Consider the following 20,264-nt stretch of genomic DNA (forward strand, 5'->3'; position numbering starts at 1 on the left):
AAAGGGTTTGGTGTGGGAGAGTGCAAGAGAACACCAGGCGCCCGACCGGAATCGGTTGCGGGCTGGAGCAATTTTGGTGCTATTGAATATCCCGTATGATCAAAATAATAATTTTAAAATGTTTTGTTTAACGACACCACTAGAGCACACTGATTTATGAATCATCGGAAAAATATTTCGCAAATATCTTGAAGTAATTTTGGCGAGTTTTGGAACAGTTCATTGAAAGAGAAAAGAGGGGGGGAGCTATTGTTACTTTGAACTTAGTTTGCCGAAAGTAGCTCTGCTGACGTCCATTTAATTTCATTTGAACTTATTTTTGTGCTTATATCCGATTAAGGTTCAAGCACGCTGTCATGGGCACACACCTCAGCTATCTGGGCTGTCTGGCCAGGACAGTGGATTAGTTGTTAGTGGTGGATTAGTTGTTAGTGGTTAGTGAGAGAGAAAAGGGTGTAGTGGTCTTACACCTACCCACTGAGTCGTTAAAACTCGCTCTGTGTGGGAGCCGGTACCGGGCTGCGAACCCTGTACCTAACAGTCTTATGTCTGATGGGGGTAACCACGATACCACTGACGCCGTCCTTTCTTTCAACTTATTTTCGTGCTTATATTCAATTAATGTTCAAGCACGCTGTCCTGGGCACACACCTCAGCTATCTGTCCAGGACAGTAGGTTAGTTGTTAGTGGTTAGTGAGAGAGAAGAGGGTGTAGTGACTTACACCTACCCATTGAGTCGTTAAAACTCGCATTGGGTGGGAGCCGGTATCGGGCTGCAAAACCTGTACCTACCAGTCTTATGTTTAATCACAACACCACCGAGGCAGGTTAATTTAATTCATTTCAACTTAGTTTCGTGCTTATATCCAATTAAGGTCGAAGCATGCTGTCCTGGGCACACACCTCAGGTATCTGGGATGTCTATCCAGGGCAGTGGGTTAGTTGTTAGAGAGAGAGAAGATGGTGTAGTGGTCTTACACCTATCCATTGAGTCGTTAAAACTCGCTCTGTGTGGGAGCCGGTACCGGGCTACCTGTACCTACCAGCCTTATGCCCGATTGCTTAACCACGACACCACCGAGACTGTCCATGTCATGTCATGTCATGTCATGTCATGGGGTTTTGCGTGCACATTCAGAATATGTTGTTGTAGCGCACGCCTGTCCTGGGTGCAGGTGTTTCCATTGTGTTATAAAATTGCAGGGGTGTAGGAAGTTGTCGGAGTGACACACACACACACACACACACACACACACACACACACACACACACACACACGCTACAATATATGTAAACCAACGCTGCTGCTACTGGATCAAGAAAAGTGTACTGACGTCAATGTTAGGCCGAACCAAATAAACTTCTGGTTTCTGGTCTCCGGTCAGCGCGCGCGTCGATTATTTTGTTTTTAATTTCCCGCGGCATGATATCCATTTTTGTCGGGCTAGATGACGTAAAACCGCATTTGGAACCAAAATGTCATCGTGCATGAACCAGGACGTGCATTCTGATTTAAATTTAAATATGCCCCTTATGTCGGCATCAAATATACCCACATTTTCTGTGAAATCTTTTTTTTCTTCTTTTTTTTTTTTTTTTTTTAAAAGCCGCCGCATCGCCGTATAAATTCTGGAACTTTGGTCCTTTTTTTTTTTCTTTTTTTTTTTGGGGGGGGGGGGGGGGGGGGGTGGCTTATGTGATATTTTTGATATGCACGGGAACCTGGGAATTAAATACCAGTCAAAGACCGCAAGGCCGGAACACGGACTTCAAGCATTAATTTATCCCATTTAATACAACAAGTAATTTTCGAGCTTCCTAATAATTAGTTTTTCACATATTAATCACTAATACACACACTGCAGGAAGAAACCCGTCAGCAAATACGTATTCTAATTCTCTCTGCATATAACCGGTACTACTGCCAGATGCGGTCATATAGCAAAAAACTCAGACGGAAATGTTCTCAATTTTGGAGTGAAAATAAATGTTTATATAATGTATGTTCGCAATGGTGTATGTTGTTAGCGCCAACGAGAACCCGTTCTATTGGTACTCTTTATTTGAAATTGGGTAATTTAACTAACATGGGTTTCAATGGCAGATGACATCTGTGTAGTGAGACCTATGTACATAAGTATGAACCGAAGGAACGATGTGCAGTTTTGTATAACCTTCTACGTGGATCATACAGTGGAAGGATCCTGGTTGAAAACAGATTAGTCATAATACATTTATTATTAGTTTAATTTCTAATAATGCTACTTTCATAGTTTAATATTCCAGATAGTATGTCTTGAACTTCACAAATCCAAAACACACAAGAAACATACAACCAATTAAAAGTTGTTTTTTCGATATTGTAATTTCTCTGGAATTACGAATATGCTCGATGTAAACGAACTGCATCGAACAGTCTGCTAATTCTGTTCCACATAATTCTAAAAGGGATTCATATACCCTCTTCTCTAAAAGATATTCTTTTGTGGACATGTTGGCAACAACAGTTAATGGAAGTGGAAGCTCATAAAGAGTTTTAATTGCAGGGTTTGTCTCCAGTACATACTGTAGGAGTGTTTCAACACTCAAGCAGAACACATTTTTATTAACCAGGTTAGAGTGTTTGATATCTTTTAAGTACTGACGTACACACGTTTTCGATTGTCTTATGCCATCTGTGACCTTGTAAATGTCAGAAACCAAAATCATTCCAATGTAGAGTGAATCAGAAAACCATAACTTAAACATTCTGTCCCAGGCAGAAGAATAACCGCTTGTTAACAATAAAGCTATAATTTCTGGCCCCCAGAAAGGTTTTTCATTATCCTCTTCAAAGCAGTGTGATATCTCCTGAAGAAGACGAGAGAGAATAGGCAGAAACATAGCTTTATCAGATGAAATGATATCGAATTTAAGCTGCTCTTCTGCGAATTGCAGAAATGGGTGATGGTGTTGGAGTAAAATCTGAGTAACGGCCCAGTGCAGTACTCTCAACCGTCCATGGAATTTGGCTGTAGCTGATATCAGAAACGAAGCAGTTTCCAGTTTTCCCTTTTGTAAACAAACACGCAATAGTGTATCAAGCATGTCTAGTTTTAGCAGTTTCGAATCTATACAATTGTGGACAAATTCCGTTATTTTTACGTTTTCGAGCAATGAATAACAAGAAAGTTCCAGACACTTTTCTGTAACAAAGGAATCATCATTATCTACACAGAACGCTATTAAGTTTTCGTTTCCCAAAAATACACTGCATTCCAAAGCTTTGCACATCAGCTTAATGTACTTGGATTTTTTTTTTAATTGTTTTGCTTTACCAATTAATCCCATTGCCAAACAATCCAAACCCTTCATTATCAAATGACAGATAAAATTAGCATACACAAAATGCAGGTCAATGGGTTCTAGGGAAAATGAATATTGCCCCTTTTGGACTTTCCTGGCGATGTAGTATTGCATAATTTTGCTAAATATAAGTTTTGCTGTAATAACTCTGCAGCCATTGTCAAAACAAAGTATTTGTAAAACGGTCTTTTTATGCCAACTTTCATGGAGCAAATACTTAACAAAAATGGCATCCTTAAATGAAGGATGACAAAGAATAGAATTCATGTTTCCGTTTAGCATTTCCTCTGTTAGTCGTTTTGCCAGGAATTCAAAGCTAGCATGTTCCACATGTACAAACAAGGACTCGTTGGTAGAATCAACCTTACTTCTAACATATTCGTTAAGTTGTTCTAAAGTACAAAGCTGCAATCCGGTTTTTATGTACCGTTCACAAAACCTAATAAATACAACGTCTGCGATTGACTGGTGCGAGAAGTGAAAGGATGCTGTGTCTTTTCTGTATGTTACATACACACCATTCATCATGTCCAGTTTGTCGTGCATGTTTCCTATAGTAACACGTTCGTGGATATCAAGCGTTTCTGAGCAGTTTCGAATAATGTCGGCCACTTCAGCATGTTTCTCGTTTGGATTCAATAGGCTTGTTTTAACGGCTCCGTTCTTGAACATAAGAAGTAACAACGCGAGATAAGCCAATGGGTCTGTACACTGCATGACCTTTAATTGAGAATTCAAGAATTCCAAAGGCTTTTCGAAGTATTTCATCTTTCGTTTTTGTGCTGCTTCACTGGATGCAAAAAATGCACAGCACTGAGGGAAACCAATCCCAATTTCACACTGAGCTGCTACTCTCTTGATATCTGATTTAGATAATTTTACCGTGCAGCCAAGTGAACTCCTAAGAATAGAAAACATAATATGTTCCTTTTCATCTGCAGACAGCTTGTGCTTGTCATCAGAGAAAGAAATATGTTTCCCTCTCCCAAATAATTCAAATTCAACTTCAAGTGCATCAGAACAGTTTGCATATATATTCGACCGAAATGTCATTACAAGGCGGAGATTTCCAGTTGAAACCCGGCTATGCATTGCAGGAAACTTCTGACTCCATAAATCTTTAAGAACAGATGAGAGGTTCGTCTTTCCCAGGATGTCGTCGATTAGAATGACATATCTCTTATTGTGTGGAATGAGGTCCCACTGAGATGCATCATTTAGGATCAGCGGCACATAGCCAGTCTTGGAAAGTTCAGTCAGGAGGTAATGTGCAATTTGTGTCTTTCCAGATCCACTCTGCCCGGTCACGGTCACCACACCATGGCGTTCTATTATTCTCATTGCTTCTCTTGTGGCAGCAGTTACGACGAATGTACTTGGGCTGAAGTCGCACATCATACTGCTAGTTGATACTGGAAATAGCATAGACAAAAGTTTAAAGTTAACATATATACATGCACAGTAGTGGAAGCACACAAACACACACACACACAGAGAGAGAGAGAGAGAGAGAGAGAGAGAGAGAGAGAGAGAGAGAGAGAGAGAGAGAGAGAGAGAGAGAGAGAGAGAGAGAGAGAGAGATGGGATTCCTAAAACAGCACAGTCCAGTAACCTGATTTGAATATCAAACTTTTAATATACTCACGTTTTACATTTTTCAGTAAACTGTTCCCAAAACCTACAAAACAAATAAAATAGGCATATACTCTGACGAAGAATAAATATAGATATTTAATATTGCACAATTGCATGTACTTGCATGTAAAAACTCCACATGTATAATGAATAAAAACGAAACCGAAATAATGAATTTGTAAATATGCTGATGTAATAACATGACGTTGTAAGGGCGTCAAAATTAGCAATGTGAATGGCAGCTATGCCAAAATGATGCGTAGCATGCAGGAGGTTTCTAATAGATTTGGCAGCAGATGTCCGACATCTAAAAGATTCATTCTCTGTTGCAGTTTCCGTCATAAAACGATCTCATAGATGAAGTGAGTGGATATGGCACATGTCACACATGGTCTGCCTCGCTGCTGATGGTCGGGTGCTGCACTAGTTTGTAGCACGCGTGTTTCAAGGTCGTAAAGGGGGACGGGGGGGGGGGGCGGGAGGGGGTGCGTGGGGGGGGGGGTATGGTGGGGGTGGATCAATGGTAAAGAGCGCGACTCATGTAGTCGGTCTGGAATCGATCCCAGTTAATTGGATCATTAGTACACCACGACTGGCATATACACCCCTACTATGTGCTATTCTGTCTGTGGGAAGGTGAATATACTACTAATGGAAATGTTTGACACCCACTACCCGATGGTCAATAAATCAATGTTCTCTAGTGGTGTTCTTAACCACAACCAGTTTTAACTTTAAAAATATGTTTTTTGAACGTGCCGGGGAAACAATATGCAGCGTAGGTCGCGTTTTAAAAATTATTTTTTATTCTTTTCACCTACATATTAAAAACATTAGGATTGCTACCTTTTTGTTCGTGCTAGAGTCGGTTTTTTTAATACTTTATTATTCTTTAAGAATGTGAAATTTTAATTTTGGTTCAGTTGTTCGCAATTTGTAAACAAAATACAACGATGGCTGGTGCTGATTTCGTCTTTCTTTTGTTTTCATACATGTAGGAGTATTCACAATCGGCTGTCTTCATCATTAATGGTTGTCATGGATTCAAGATAAAATATGATGTCACAACTACGTCGAAATGCCCCTGGACTCAGTCTCAAAGCAAACATATTGTGAACAATACCTGAATATATATGCAAAGAATACTTTTATTCAACACAGGGTCGAGCAAAGTCCATCATTGCAGAAGCTGTTTTATGGAAGTCAGCTGAATATGACATAACAAAAGTTGATTAATGTAGGATTCCCGATTAAAACCCCAAACAATTTATTACTTTTTTGTTTTGAAATATAAAGATTAAATCATGAACTACAGCTGTCGCGATTGCAGAGACAAGGACTGGGATGTGGGTTGGAAAGCAAAATAAGTTGGAAGATAGGAAGCGCTGCCAGATCATCTACAAATTAGATGGAATTCAAAGGAGAGAAAGGAAAGGGGACAGTGGGATACAACAAAAGGAAAAAACCCACAAAATATATTTTGTTTTACAATTTGATTTACTGACAAAATGTATCAATAGGTAAGTCTATAGAGCCTCTAAGAGCGACCGAAACGTTAAATGCATTATTTTGCACACAATATCCACCTATAATGAAATGGCAGCTATTTCTGTAGATGTTTCTGTAATTCCTTGGAATTTACTTGTGCAAACAGTATGTATTTCAAAAATATTTTTACATAAATCACAACTATGACACATGAGATATCCAGTTATTCGTTAACAATAGGATGTAACATGTAACAGTACAAAAAACAATAGGATGTAACAGTAAAATAATAATAATAATAATAATAATATTTAAAAACCTACTTTCATCTGTGCCTTTGGTGACTTCAGGTGCAAATGTGGCAATTCTGAAAGAAAACAAAACAACACGTTTTTTAAGTGTTGAGAAAACAAGTGTTGAAAAGTTCATATAAAAGATACCTGCTAATGGTTTCAGGGATTAATTGGTTAAGCCATGGGCTCGTAGCCGGTAGGTACTGGATTTGCAACCAGTCCTCAACTTTCACGTGCTTGATAAATTATATGTTGTGACTAGCAAGTGCTACAGTTGGCTTTTGTTTTGTTTCTTTGTTGTTGTTTTTGTTTTGTTGTTTTTTATATTAATAAATAAACGATTAACCTTCTGTTTTTATGGAGATAGAAGGTTAATCTTTGTTGTTGTTGTTTTATATTAATAAATAAACGATTAACCTTCTCTTCTTTGATGGAGTGTGTTTCTCTTTATCCTCTCCGGTGTCCATCTCTGCCCCACTAGAACAAGCAAGAATACCACTCATCTGAGTCACTTGATACATCCGAATCCATCAAAGAATCGTGATTTGGTGGTTTTCTGTCTTTACGACCTTCATGTGTAACAGATCTATCTGATTGACCTACATGTTGACTTCCATTTAATACGATTGGTTTATCTTTCCATTCCTGGTGGTCGTTGTCAGGATCCTCGTTGGTGTCTGACTCACTTGAATAGAAATCCGAATCATCTGGATAAAAGTCAAAACTGCTCCCCAGGTCTTGTCTCGAATCCATTTTAAGTTTGCGCTGGTCAACGGAAAATTCAATGTCCCTATATCCTGTATCAAACAATGACTTTGAATAATTGAGGGGAGTGATAAACCACTGCCTAGATTGTGTATTTTATATATTCAGTGGATACCAATAAGACGCTGTCTGTCTATTCGACATATTCTGTGGATACCAATAAGACGCTGTCTATCTATTCAACATATTCTGTGGATACCACTAAGACGCTGTCTATTCAACATATTCTGTGGATACCACTAAGACGCTGTCTATTCAACATATTCTGTGGATACCACTAAGACGCTGTCTGTCTATTTGACATATTCAGTGGATACCACTAAGACGCGGTCTGTCTATTTGACATATTCTGTGGATACCACTAAGACGCTGTCTGTCTATTTGACATATTCAGTGGATACCACTAAGACGATGTCTGTCTATTCAACATATTCTGTGGATACCACTAAGATGCTGTCTGTCTATTTGACATATTCAGTGGATACAACTAAAACGCTGTCTATTTGACGTATTCGGTGGATACAACTAAGACGCTGTCTGTCTATTTGACATATTCTGTGAATACCAATAAGACGCTGTCTGTCTATTCAACATATTTAGTGGATACCACTAAGACGCTGTCTGTCTATTCAACATATTCAGTGGATACCACTAAAACGCTGTCTATCTATTCAACATATTCAGTGAATACCACTAAAACGCTGTCTATCTATTAAACATATTCAGTGGATACCACTAAGACGCTGTCTATCTATTCAACATATTCAGTGGATACCAATAAGACGCTGTCTATCTATTCAACATATTCAGTGGATACCACTAAAACGCTGTCTACCGGTATTTGACATATTTTGTGGATACCAATAAGACGCTGTCTGTCTATTTGACATAGTCTGTGGATACCAATAAGACGCTGTCTATCTATTCAACATATTCAGTGGATACCACTACAACGCTGTCTATTTGACATATTCTGTGGATACCACTAAGACGCTGTCTATCTATTCGCCATATTCAGTGGATACTACTAAGACGCTGTCTGTCTATTCAACACATTCAGATAATACCATTTAGAAGCTGTCCATCTATTTAACATATTCAGTGGATCCACTGCCTCTTCTATATGTTTAGGGAAAACTAGTTAGAGACGTGTGCTTACTTCATAAATCCAGAAGACACGACATAATATTTTATATGTATATTCAACGTATTTAGCAACGTCATTTAGCCGGTACTGTTTGTCTATCCAACAGTTAGGCGGATAATGTATTCACAAAAATTAGGTCTCCAGTTAGGCACATGATATATAATCGTATTCAGGACACCAGTTAGGCGGATACTGTTTATTCAACAAATGTAGAACACCTGTTAGACGAATGATATCCAATTATTGTATTCAGGACACCAGTTAGGCGGACACTGTCTATTCCATGAATTTAGGACACCAGTTAGACGAATGATGTCCAATGTATTCAGGACATCAGTTACTAACGTATTGTCTGCGTGTCCAACGTATCTGGTGCATCAGTTGCGCGGATACTGTTTATTCAACCTATCCGCGATATTAATTAGGCAGGTCCTGTTTACTGCAGATATTTAAAACACAATTTCCACAGATACTACAGAGTCCAGGGGCACCAGTCAATTGAATAGATATTCAGAGAGCATCAGTTAGTATGATACGCTGTCTATGGAGACGGAAGTGCACAGATATTCTTCTAAATCTTTAGTCCACACCATACCTATTAGAAATAAACGAGAACAAAAGCAATCTGATTATACGACAATTCATGTGCTTTATGTAACGTCCGTGTGAGTCATCAAGAACTCCTAGATATAACAAAGATCGTGGTAAGTGTTGTTCTTAATAGGGGAGTTTAAATCAATATGTCGAAATTAACAAGTCATGTTTATCAACAGAGTAATGATCATAGTTGTTGTTTTGATTTAAAACACATATAATTGAGAAATACGTCATTAGTATATTTTAATAGAACATTTTCACAGTGAGCATTATATATATATATATATATATATATATATGTGACGGAACATGCTCTTAATTTTGTTTTCGCCTGTGGCGATATTAATTGTTTTAGAGGGCCGTGTGCAGTTCCAACATGCACTTAAACCCAGATGGGCACCTTGTTACGTAATACCTCTGCGCGACCGTGGTCGAGCTGTGCCTAATACACACCCAGCCCAAGTGCGGAGACCATGTGGCCAGTAGTTACGTAATACCTCCGCGAGTGCGGTTTTTACGACCGTCATTTTGGCGACTAGGCGTCAGCAAGTCTGGCCATCTAAAGAAAATTGTCGTCTTGGTCGCTGTGGAAATATCACTTGTAGGTATTCGGTGCCGCGATGTACCCCCAGGCGATACTGGGATTTTATAATAAATAGCTAGGGTTTTAGAGATATCAGGGAGAAACATATTGGAAGGCTTCCAGGGAACGCGTCCGTTTGGACTTTGTAAATATTATTTCTGCTCTGTTGTATAACCTTGATGTGATTGATGTGACTTTAAATATTTTAATACTGTATTATACCAATATTATTTAGACGGTGATGCCGGTAATCTGACGCAGTAGACTGTAGGCTCACTGCTCTAATATATATAAATCTTAACCAGTCATCCTAGAGGACCTACGTAAACTGTAGGTTATTGTCTTTATTGTGATAGGTACCAGTATTAATTCTGTATTACAAGGTTACTGAATGAGTAGATAAGGGTTAATTAACCAGTTAGAAACAGAGTTGTAATTCATTTATTAATTAAGTTCCCCTGGAAGCGTTTCTCAATTATCACACGTGTGGGTGTTGTGTCACGGTGAAGTGATTAGAATATTGTATAAACTAGACACCTAGTGATTAACTAATTAAGTGATCCGTTCTGGGTTGTTACTATTTGTTGTTGTTAATTAACTACTGCGGCAGTACATTTGTCAGCGTAGATTAATACAGATTCCAAAGTGTATTGTATTTTTGTTGTGTTTTCTAGTGAACTAAACGTGCTATATTACATATACTTTATTTAAGATCGTATCTCTTATCATACCTAGAGACGAGCCACTCGGGTTTTAAACTGCCTGATACAGAGAGATCTAATAGATATACAGTTAGGAGAGATACTTGGATAATCGTGTTTTATTCAGTTACGGGTATTATAGGATCCCCGTGACAGGAATGAAAATTGGGGGCTTGTCCAGGATCTGAAACGGGACATGCGTATTTAAAAAAGTATTGTTTGTAAATGGGGGCTTTATAAATTATTTTTACAAATTAACCAGCAGTAGCAACGTTGTTCACTAGAAAATTAATTAATAATAAGTGCGTTATATCTAAACATCGATAGGAATTTGCTGGATAGGCCTACGCTCAGTGTAGTGGAGATTAAGCGAGCACGTAAGGCCGAATTAGTTGAAATTGATTTAACATCAGCTAAAACCTTAGGTGATATAAAGACAATTATTATCCAGGAAGTTTTTGGTAATAGGCCTGTTGTGGAAGACAGTGAGATTGTTCCAGAGATAGAGATAAATGAGTTAAGTGTGGAACAACAATTAGCTTTTAAAACACTTGAGTACGAAAGAGAAGAACGTGCATGAGAGAGAGAGAGAGAGAGAGAGAGAGAGAGAGAGAGAGAGAGAGAGAGAGAGAGAGAGAGAGAGAGAGAGAGAGAGAGAGAGAGAGAGAGAGAGAGAGAGAGGAGAGGGAGGGAGGGAGGGAGGGAGGGAGAGAGAAGAGAGGGAGAGAGAATTCCAGTTAGAAAAATTAAAAGTGGAACATGAGTTAAAGTTGAATACTGAAGAAGTTAGGCGTGAAGTAGGAAATGGGTTTAACATGTCGGAGGCTTATAGATCAGTGCCTGTATTTGACGAACAGGAGGTAGATATGTTCTTCCAACTTTTTGAACGGGCCGCCAAGTAGCTAAATTGCCCGCTGTCTAAGTGGACATTGTTAGCCGTGTCTAAGTTTAAGGGGAAGGCTAGTGTAGCTTATAATTCAATGAGTGATGAGCGAGCAAGTCAGTACGACCTAGTTAAGTCTGCGGTGTTGAGGGCTTATGAATTACGACCTGAGGATTATCGTTTACGGTATAGCGAGTTGAGAAAAACGCAGGGTCAGTCTTATAGTGAGTTTGTGGTAGAGTCAAATACCGAGTTACGAGAGTTGTTGATCTTACAGGACATTAAAAATGGATTACCTGTTAGCTTATGTATTCATTTAGAGGATCGTGATGTCAAAAAGATAGAGGAGGCAGGCATAGTGGCAGATGATTACGTGTTAATACACAAAACTCAGGCAGTACAGGGTAGCTCTTCACAACAGTGTGATAAGAAGAAATTTCAGCCAGGTTTTTCCCGGGAAAGTAACTATCGGGGAGAGTCTCCTAGTTGGTCAGCTAGTCAGGCAAGGAATGCACCTGGAGGGCAAAGTAAGGATAGGCCTGCATTATCAGCCAATGCACGAACTTTTCGTCCACATTGCAGTTACTGTAAAAAGGATAACCATCTTGTCGGAGACTGTTTTAAAAGGAAACGCGATAATGCGCAAGTGGTCGGTTTAGTGAGGTCAGCTCCGTTAGCGAGAGAGTTAATGGTTAGTCCCATGGCAGAGATAGTAAATCCGTATGTGTCCACTGGTATGGTTTGTGGTGTGAAACAAGAATTGAGTCCTAAGGCAATATCAATCTATCGAGATACCGGGTGTAGTCAGTCACTGATAACGCAAGAGTGTTTAGCTGGTATTAAGAATTCAAATACAGGACGTAGTTTGGCCTTAACCTCCGTTAAAAATGGTTGTCCGGTTACATAACGTTTTCTTGTGTTCGAAGTTTGTGATGGGACCAGTCGTTATGGGTGTTGTGAAGGACTTGCCTGTTGAAAACATAGGAGTTTTGTTGGGTAACGATTTGACTAGTCAGTGTTGTCAGCCGAAATGTGACCAGTTGTTAATTAAAGACAGCCCTTTACCAGTACGAGAGAGTGAGGTTGATGAGATTAGTTATCCTGCGTGTGTAAAGACTAGGGCTATGGCCAGAAGGGTAAAACGAGACGCAGAGGATATTTGTGATTTGTCTGATACGTGTGTGAGCCATGAAATTGGAGTGGATGAGGTTATCAGTAAAATGGTAGATAAGTCAACTGACGAACTAAATGTGGTGGAACCTGTTGACCTCCCGCAAAGGGTAAATGAACCAGTTGTGTTTGATAGAGGGGACTTACCTTGTAATAGACAAGAGTTAATTCTAGAGCAGGGGGCTGATCCAAATTTGTTGGCAGCTCGCACTACATTGTTAACTGAGGACAAGGGAGTATTAATGAATAAGAGAGTTAGAGATAGGAAGGCTAGGAAGCAACTGAGCCATGCTCAGAGCAAAATAAAATCAGAGTTTGATAGGAAGACTAGGAGTCGGGAATTTAAACCAGGGGATAAAGTGCTGCTGTACCTTCCCATTAAACGGGGTTCATTACAGAACAGGTATTTCGGGCCCTATGTTGTGCACAAACGGGTTAATGAGACAGGGTATGTGATAAACACTCCTGATAGGGTTAGGAAAAGTAGGTATTGTCACATCAATTTGCTAAAAGGTTATTTTGACAGACTGCCGATAGTTCCAGTGTTGCCTGTCCAAATTGAGAGTCACTCAACTTCCTGTGATGACGTCAAGACTGCAGAGATCAAGATAACCAACAGCCAGATTCTAGCAGACTTGAGTTCTTATCTACAGCACCTTGACAGCACCCAGCGAGCAAAGTTGACTACGTTCATACAAGACAATGTTTCCATTTGTCAGGACTTTCCAACGGTTACCAATACCTTAATCCAGGATGTGCGCTTGGAACCCAACGCTACACCGATTCGACAGCATGCCTATCGGATAAATCCGGTAAAACGTGCGGCACTGAAAAAGGAGATAGATTACATGTTGGAACACGACATTCTGGAACCATCAAACAGTCAGTGGGCATCATCTGTTATTCTGATTCAAAAGGGAGATAACAGTTTCCGGGTGTGTGCTGACCTACGTCGCATGAATCAACTCATCAAGGCAGATGCCTACCCTCTACCCCGCCTTGATGATTGCATCGACCGAGTTGGACACGCGCAATACATCACCAAATTGGACCTACTGAAGGGTGTTTATGCCATTCCGTTAACGAAGGAAGCTAAGGATATTCTGGCGACCATCACACCTGACGGCCTCTTCCAATTCCGAGTGATGCCGTTTGGTTTGAAGACTGCCCCTGCTGCCTTTCAAAGGGTGATTAACCAGGTGTTATCAGACCTAGAAAACGTCAGTGTGTATCTGGACGATGTAATGTTAGCCACCGACACTTGGGATGAACATTTAACCGGGTTACAGCAAATATTCAGTCACCTACAGAAAGCTGTGAACCTGGGCAAATGTGAATTCGTGAAAGCTTCAGTGACCTACTTAGGTCATACTGTCGGACATGGTTGCGTCGCCCCACTGCAGGCCAAGACACTAAGGATCAGCCAGTATCCTGTATCGACCAACCGTCGTGAAGTTCGCCGGTTTCTTAGTATGGCCGGTTATTATCGTCGTTTCTGTGCTAAATTTGCGACGGTAGCTGCCCCCATCACATCGCTGCTAAAGAAGGAGACGAAGTTCCAGTGGTCAGATGAATGTGAGAAGTCATTGAACCGTCTCAAGCAGATGCTCTCCTCGTCTGCCGTGATGGCAGCACCAGACTACCGAATGCCGTTCAAGCTAGCTGTGGATGCCAGTGACGTGGGAGCTGGAGCTGTGCTGTTCCAGGAAGACGAAAATGGACTGGACCATCCTGTAAGTTTCTTCTCCAAAAAGTTTGACAAACACCAGGTGAATTATTCCACTATAGAGAAGGAAGCTTTGGCCATGGTACAAGCTCTGAAACATTTTCAGATCTACGTGAAATCGACAGTGCATCAAGTGGTGGTCTTTACTGATCATAATCCGCTTACCTTCATTCACAGAATGAAAGCCAACAACCAGAGAGTTTTGAGATGGAGTCTTCTTCTGCAGGAATTCCCAATTACCATTGAACATATCAAGGGCACATCCAATGTAATCGCTGATGCCTTGTCCAGAAGTTGAACTTTGTGATAATGTGTTGACATTCTTGATTTCTGTTTTGTTTTTATATATTTTATTTGTATACCAGGGACTCAGAGATCAGTGTGATTACTGGTAGTCACCTTATTACTATGTGTTATAAATGCCCGGATGCGTCGGTTAACGCACTGTTTGTTTTAATGTAGTATATTTCCCTATTCCTAGAGTAGAGGAAATATCCTTTTTGAGGTGTGTGTGTGTGTGTGGGGGGGGGGGGGGGACGGAACATGCCCTTAATTTTGTTTTCGCCTGTGGCGATATTAATTGTTTTAGAGGGCCGTGTGCAGTTCCAATATGCACTTAAATGCAGGTGGGCACCTTGTTACGTAATACCTCCGCGCGACCGTGGTCGAGCTGTGCATATTACACACCCAGCCCAGGTGCGGAGGCCATGTGGCCAGTAGTTACGTAATACCTCCGCGAGTGCGGTTTTACGATTGTGATTTTGGCGACTAGGCGTCATCAAGTCTGGCCATCTAAGGAAAATTGTCGTCTTGGTCGCTGTGGAAATATCACTTGTAGGTATTCGGTGCCGCGATGTACCCCCAGGCGATATTGGGGTTTTATAATAAATAGCTAGGGTTTTAGAGATATCATGGAGAAACATATTGGAAGGCTTCCATTGAACGCGTCTGTTTGGACTTGGTAAATATTATTTCTGCTTTGTTGTATAACCTTGATGTGATTGATGTGACTTTAAATATTTTAATACTGTATTATACCAATATTATTTAGACGGTGCTGCCGGTAATCTGACGCAGTAGACTGTAGGCTCACTGTTCTAATATATATAAAGCTTAACCAGTCATCCTAGAGGACCTAGGTAAACTGTAGGTTATTGTCTTTATTGTGATAGGTACCAGTATTAATTCTGTATTACAAGGTTACTGAATGAGTAGATAAGGGTTAATTAACAATTAACCAGTTAGGAATAGAGTTGTAATTCCTTTATTAATTAAGTTCCCCTGGAAGCGTTTCTCAATTATCACACGTGTGGGTGTTGTGTCACGGTGAAGAGATTAGAAAATTGTATAAACTAGACACCTAGTGATTAACTAATTAAGTGATCAGTTCTGGGTTGTTACTATTTGTTGTTGTTAATTAACTATTGCGGCAGTACATTTGTCAGTGTAGATTAATACAGATTCCAAAGTGTATTGTATTTTTGTTGTGTTTCTAGTGAACTAAACGTGCTATATTACATATACTTTATTTAAGATCGTATCTCTGATCATACCTAGAGACGAGCCACTCGGGTTTTAAACTGCCTGATACAGAGAGATCTAATAGATATACAGCTAGGAGAGATATTTGGATAATTGTGTTTTATTCAGTTACTGGTATTATAGGATCCCCGTGACAATATATATTACCTTTTAGATCAATTTTATGCGTTTTTATTGGTCAATAGCTAATTCATACAAGTACACCGTGTCATTTGCGGAAAAATACAGGATTTGCGCGAAAATACAGAATTTGCACGGGTGCACGAAATGTCACGTGATTTGATTGACTGGTTGTACGAAAATACAAACTGCGGATGAGACCGATCATATTTTCTCCAACACGCCTCAATGATTAAATTTGTTAAAATGAATTCTTGAATTCATTACGAATGGGAATACCACAACTCGGTAAATTTTATTTTTACTTTTTATTTGAAGATTTCTTGTGCACGTTTGGCCCAAAAATTTGATGGATTTTAGGTTTTCGCGTATTGAAAGCTAATGCAAGAATATAGCATTGCGTAATCGTATTAGAACTAGGGCTAATTATCACGAAAATATTTTAAGAAATAACTTGACATGCATTTTACAGGTTCTACTGTTAGTTACGTGTTGTTGTTTTGTTTTGTTTTGTTTGTTTTTTTGACAGGGCGTACAATCCCGTATGTCCTGTCAAAAAACCACGTAACAAATTTATTACCTTTCAGATCTGTTTTTATAATTAAAAACAAATTAAAGTAACAGTAAACCTTTAAACGTTAACAAGTAGCCTTAAGTAGGCCTACACACATTTTGAGTTGCAATATATTTTAATAACATAACATGTCATCAAATTCCTCAAAATGTATTGCTTTTGTTGGGGTTTTTTTTCTTCTAACAAATAACTATGCAAGGTCAGCTTTTTGTTAGCTGCTTGGGTATCAAAGAGTCAACATTCTTTCAAAAGCAGACGATATATAAACAAAGGGGAACAACTCATGTCGCCTTGTTATGTTGTGTGTTTTAAACGTTTATAATTATTCTGTAATCGTATCGAAAAAACAAATACATTTCAACACCCGCAGCCGAACAAACATATTTGTCTGGTTGTACTAACTTGTAAAACCTGTAAAAAGCATGTCAAGTTATTACTTAAAATATTTTCGTGATAATTAGCTCAAGAATCGTTATCACAAACAGATGCTCACATATAACTATGATATAGCACATTTAAGTGGTTGCAAGTTTATGTACATTTCTAATGTACTTATATTGAATTTATGTTCACTAAATATGCTGGTCATAATTAATCATTTATGCTGCAATTCAAAATACTCAGTTAACATGCAGTTTTAAATTAAAAGTTTGTTTAAGGGTAAATGAAATTGACACATATCGATCAAAAAAAAAATTCATTTTTTTTTTATTTGAGTTGGTATGGGTTTAAAACAATAAAAAAAAATTTAACTTTATTCATTATAAAGTTAGACACCCATTCATCGGTTCTTTTTTTTTCAATATATATTCCGGAGGAGCTTGACTCGACCCCCTATAAACTTCACTCGCCACCGTCTAGACCCCCCCCCCCCCCCCCCCACACACACACATTAAAATACCTGTACACGCGCCCGAACTACCCTAAACATTTAAAAGTTAACTTCTCGTTGGTTATTTCACGTTGATAAATATACCTTCCAGGAAGAATTTGAAGGTTTACTAGTATTAGTAACTGACATGCATCTACACATCAATAAAAAGAAAGAAAGAAATGTTTTATTTAACGACACACTCAACACATTTTATTTACGGTTATATGGCGTCAGACATATGGTTAAGGACCACACAGATTTTGAGAGGAAACCCGCTGTCGCCACTATATGGGCTACTCTTTCCGATTTGCAGCAAGGGATCTTTTATTTGCGCTTCCCATAGGCAGGATAGCACAAACCATGGCCTTTTTTGAACCAGTTATGGATCACTGGTCGGTGCAAGTGGTTTACACCTACCCATTGAGCCTTGCGGGGCACTCACTCAGGGTTTGGAGTCGGCATCTGGATTAAAATTTCCATGCCTCGACTGGGATCCGAACCCAGTACCTATCAGCCTGTAGACCGATGGCCTAACCACGACGCCACCGAGGCCGGTCTACACATCAATAAATGAAACAGTACTCACTCACTGGTGTAACCACGATTTTATGGGGGGGGGGGGGGGGGGGTAATGGGGGATATGGCCCTGTGCACCACCACCCCCCCCCTCTCTCTCTCTCTCTCTCTCTCTCTCTCTCTCTCTCTCTCTCTCTCTCTCTCTCTCTCTCTCTCTCTCTCTCGCTCTCTCTCTCTCGTTACGCCACTGCTCATACTTCTAAATAAATGAACTAAATGATTTACACCTACTGATACTGTATATATGTATTATATACTAGTCAGTACTTACATCGATTGCCTTGATCCTAATACTTTTCTGCGACTACTGAAAAGAACCTAGTATTTTATAAATCTATTTTTATTTTTAAATCTACTGTGACTGAACACACACAGACAGTAACTTGGTTATTTCACAAGTGGAATTTCCACAAAGGGGATTTCCCCCCAAGCCACGTCCTCACTATATTTTGTTTCAGTCTCGTTTTCATTTGAACATATTACTGTTTAGTTAAAAACAAAATTCATTTTAGTCATCGAAGACGCTGATGCTATGTTTAAGGACATTGTTAACAAACAACATATATATATAGAATATTAACTGAGAAATTCACAACCATGACCAACGGAGCACATCGATTGAGCGATTCAAGCTTTGTCTATTTATAATCTGACACGTAAACTGTCGACGTGTTCCGAATGGGAATATAATATTACGGACTCGTACAACAGTTTGTCATTTTCAATGTGACATATTGATAATTTCAAACGTTTTGTGCTTGCTAAGAAATGGTTAATTATTAATTAACTAATTTATTTATTTATTTATTAATTATTAATTAAGCTAACAGTATCTTTACTGTTTCAAATGAAAATAATGTTGATCTACTATTTAACACCAGTAGAACCACCAACACATCGTGTTTGCAAAAATAGGTCATTTAAAGGGACAGCCCCTGATTTTTAAACGCTAAGGCATATTTTTCACCTAGACCCTAAGTTTAACCCGTAAAAATGGATACTAAGTTTGGTTAATTTACAAACCCGCAACTAATTTGGATACAACAGAGTGCAACAATACCCTTAAAAATAGACTAAAACGCAATTCGATAACTGTTATTTCTCGAACGCAGGAACAACGAACAAACAAACAAGAACAAAAATAAAACAAAAACAAAAACAAAACAGAATTTCTATTTTGTTTTTGCACCACCAGAAACTCCATATGTATAAACCTGTATGTTTTAGTTCTGAAAGCGGGCCATTTGCTTCAGCGGGGGTGGGGTGGGGTGGTTTCGTCCGAACCCCCCGAACCCCCTAGCCTACGCCCCTGTATTTAAGACTAAGGTGTTGAAATCCTTTTAGTATGACATCTGTATTTTCTGCATTTATCATTGCAGCACTTGAGGAGGAGAGACAACATGCGAGGTCAGTAGCCATGGAGACGTCGCCGGAAGCCGAAAAAGATGATGAACAAGATTGATATGTAGTTCGATAATAAATGTTACAAATGACCTTTTGTTATTCTTAATTACACTGGCCCAATGTTGTCACTACGTAGGGCCAACTATATAACGTGGTATGAACATGTCGTGGAATTAGCAACAGTGAGCCAACGTTGGCCCAACGGTCAAAATTACCATGTGCTAACGTCGGCAGTCTAAGTTGGGCCAACGGTCAAAATGACCATGTGCTAACGTCGGCAGTCTAGGTTGGGCCAACGGTCAAAATGACCATGTGCTAACATCGGCAGTCTACGTTTGGTCAACGGTCAAAACGACCATGTGCTAACGTCGGCAGTCTACGTTGGGCCAACGGTCAAAATGACCATGTGCTAACGTCGGCAGTCTAAGTTGGGCCAACGGTCAAAATGACCATGTGCTAACATCGGCAGTCTACGTTGGGCCAACGGTCAAAATGACCATGTGCTAACATCGGCAGTCTACGTTGGGCCAACGGTCAAAATGACCATGTGCTAATGTCGGCAGGCTACGTTGGGCCAACGGTCGGTTTACGTTAGGCCAACGTTGGGCCAACTATGGTGTGCTATCTGAGAAAGAACCAACAATAAGCGCGCGTGCACACGCACACACGCATACACACACAATAATTTTACAAGAATGCAAACACACAAGCAAATATAACAAACCGAGAAAATAAAACAAAGATGACGAAAATGACTGGATTAAATAGAATTGGTGATGGTAACTATTTTAATCAATCGTATTACAATCAATATATTTTGTTTTAAAAGCTCTAGTAAGT

The 20,264-nt window shown here is 39.5% G+C and overlaps 1 protein-coding gene across 2 annotated transcripts; it reads right to left on the reverse strand.

Moving 5' to 3' along the window:
• Positions 1-1,222: 1,222 nt before the first annotated feature.
• LOC121388725 lies at positions 1,223-18,627 on the reverse strand. Of its 2 annotated transcripts, XM_041520197.1 has the most exons (5): positions 18,292-18,627; positions 7,180-9,269; positions 6,793-6,836; positions 4,992-5,024; positions 1,223-4,758 (listed from the first exon to the last, which is right to left on the reverse strand). In XM_041520197.1, the coding sequence occupies exons 2-5, from the start codon at positions 7,281-7,283 to the stop codon at positions 2,276-2,278; spliced, it is 2,664 nt and encodes an 887-aa protein (XP_041376131.1). In that variant the 5' UTR covers positions 7,284-9,269; positions 18,292-18,627; the 3' UTR covers positions 1,223-2,275. The 2 variants fall into 2 exon arrangements, with proteins under 2 accessions (XP_041376131.1, XP_041376132.1); XM_041520198.1 differs by lacking the exon at positions 6,793-6,836 and having other exon boundaries at positions 18,292-18,626.
• Positions 18,628-20,264: the final 1,637 nt, after the last annotated feature.

This window comes from Gigantopelta aegis, chromosome 14 (assembly GCF_016097555.1).
Source record: "Gigantopelta aegis isolate Gae_Host chromosome 14, Gae_host_genome, whole genome shotgun sequence".
Lineage (NCBI taxonomy): Eukaryota > Metazoa > Mollusca > Gastropoda > Neomphalida > Peltospiridae > Gigantopelta > Gigantopelta aegis.

Bases quoted from the DNA above. Each gene is read 5' to 3' on its own strand.
- LOC121388725 (XM_041520197.1), bottom strand. From the start codon at position 7,283: ATGTATCAAGTGACTCAGATGAGTGGTATTCTTGCTTGTTCTAGTGGG. The intron at 5,025-6,792 runs GTAGGTTTTTAA...TTTGTTTTGTAG, and splicing joins CACCAAAGGCACAGATGAAA to GTTTTGGGAACAGTTTACTG. The intron at 4,759-4,991 runs GTGAGTATATTA...TGCTATTTCCAG, and splicing joins TTTACTGAAAAATGTAAAAC to TATCAACTAGCAGTATGATG.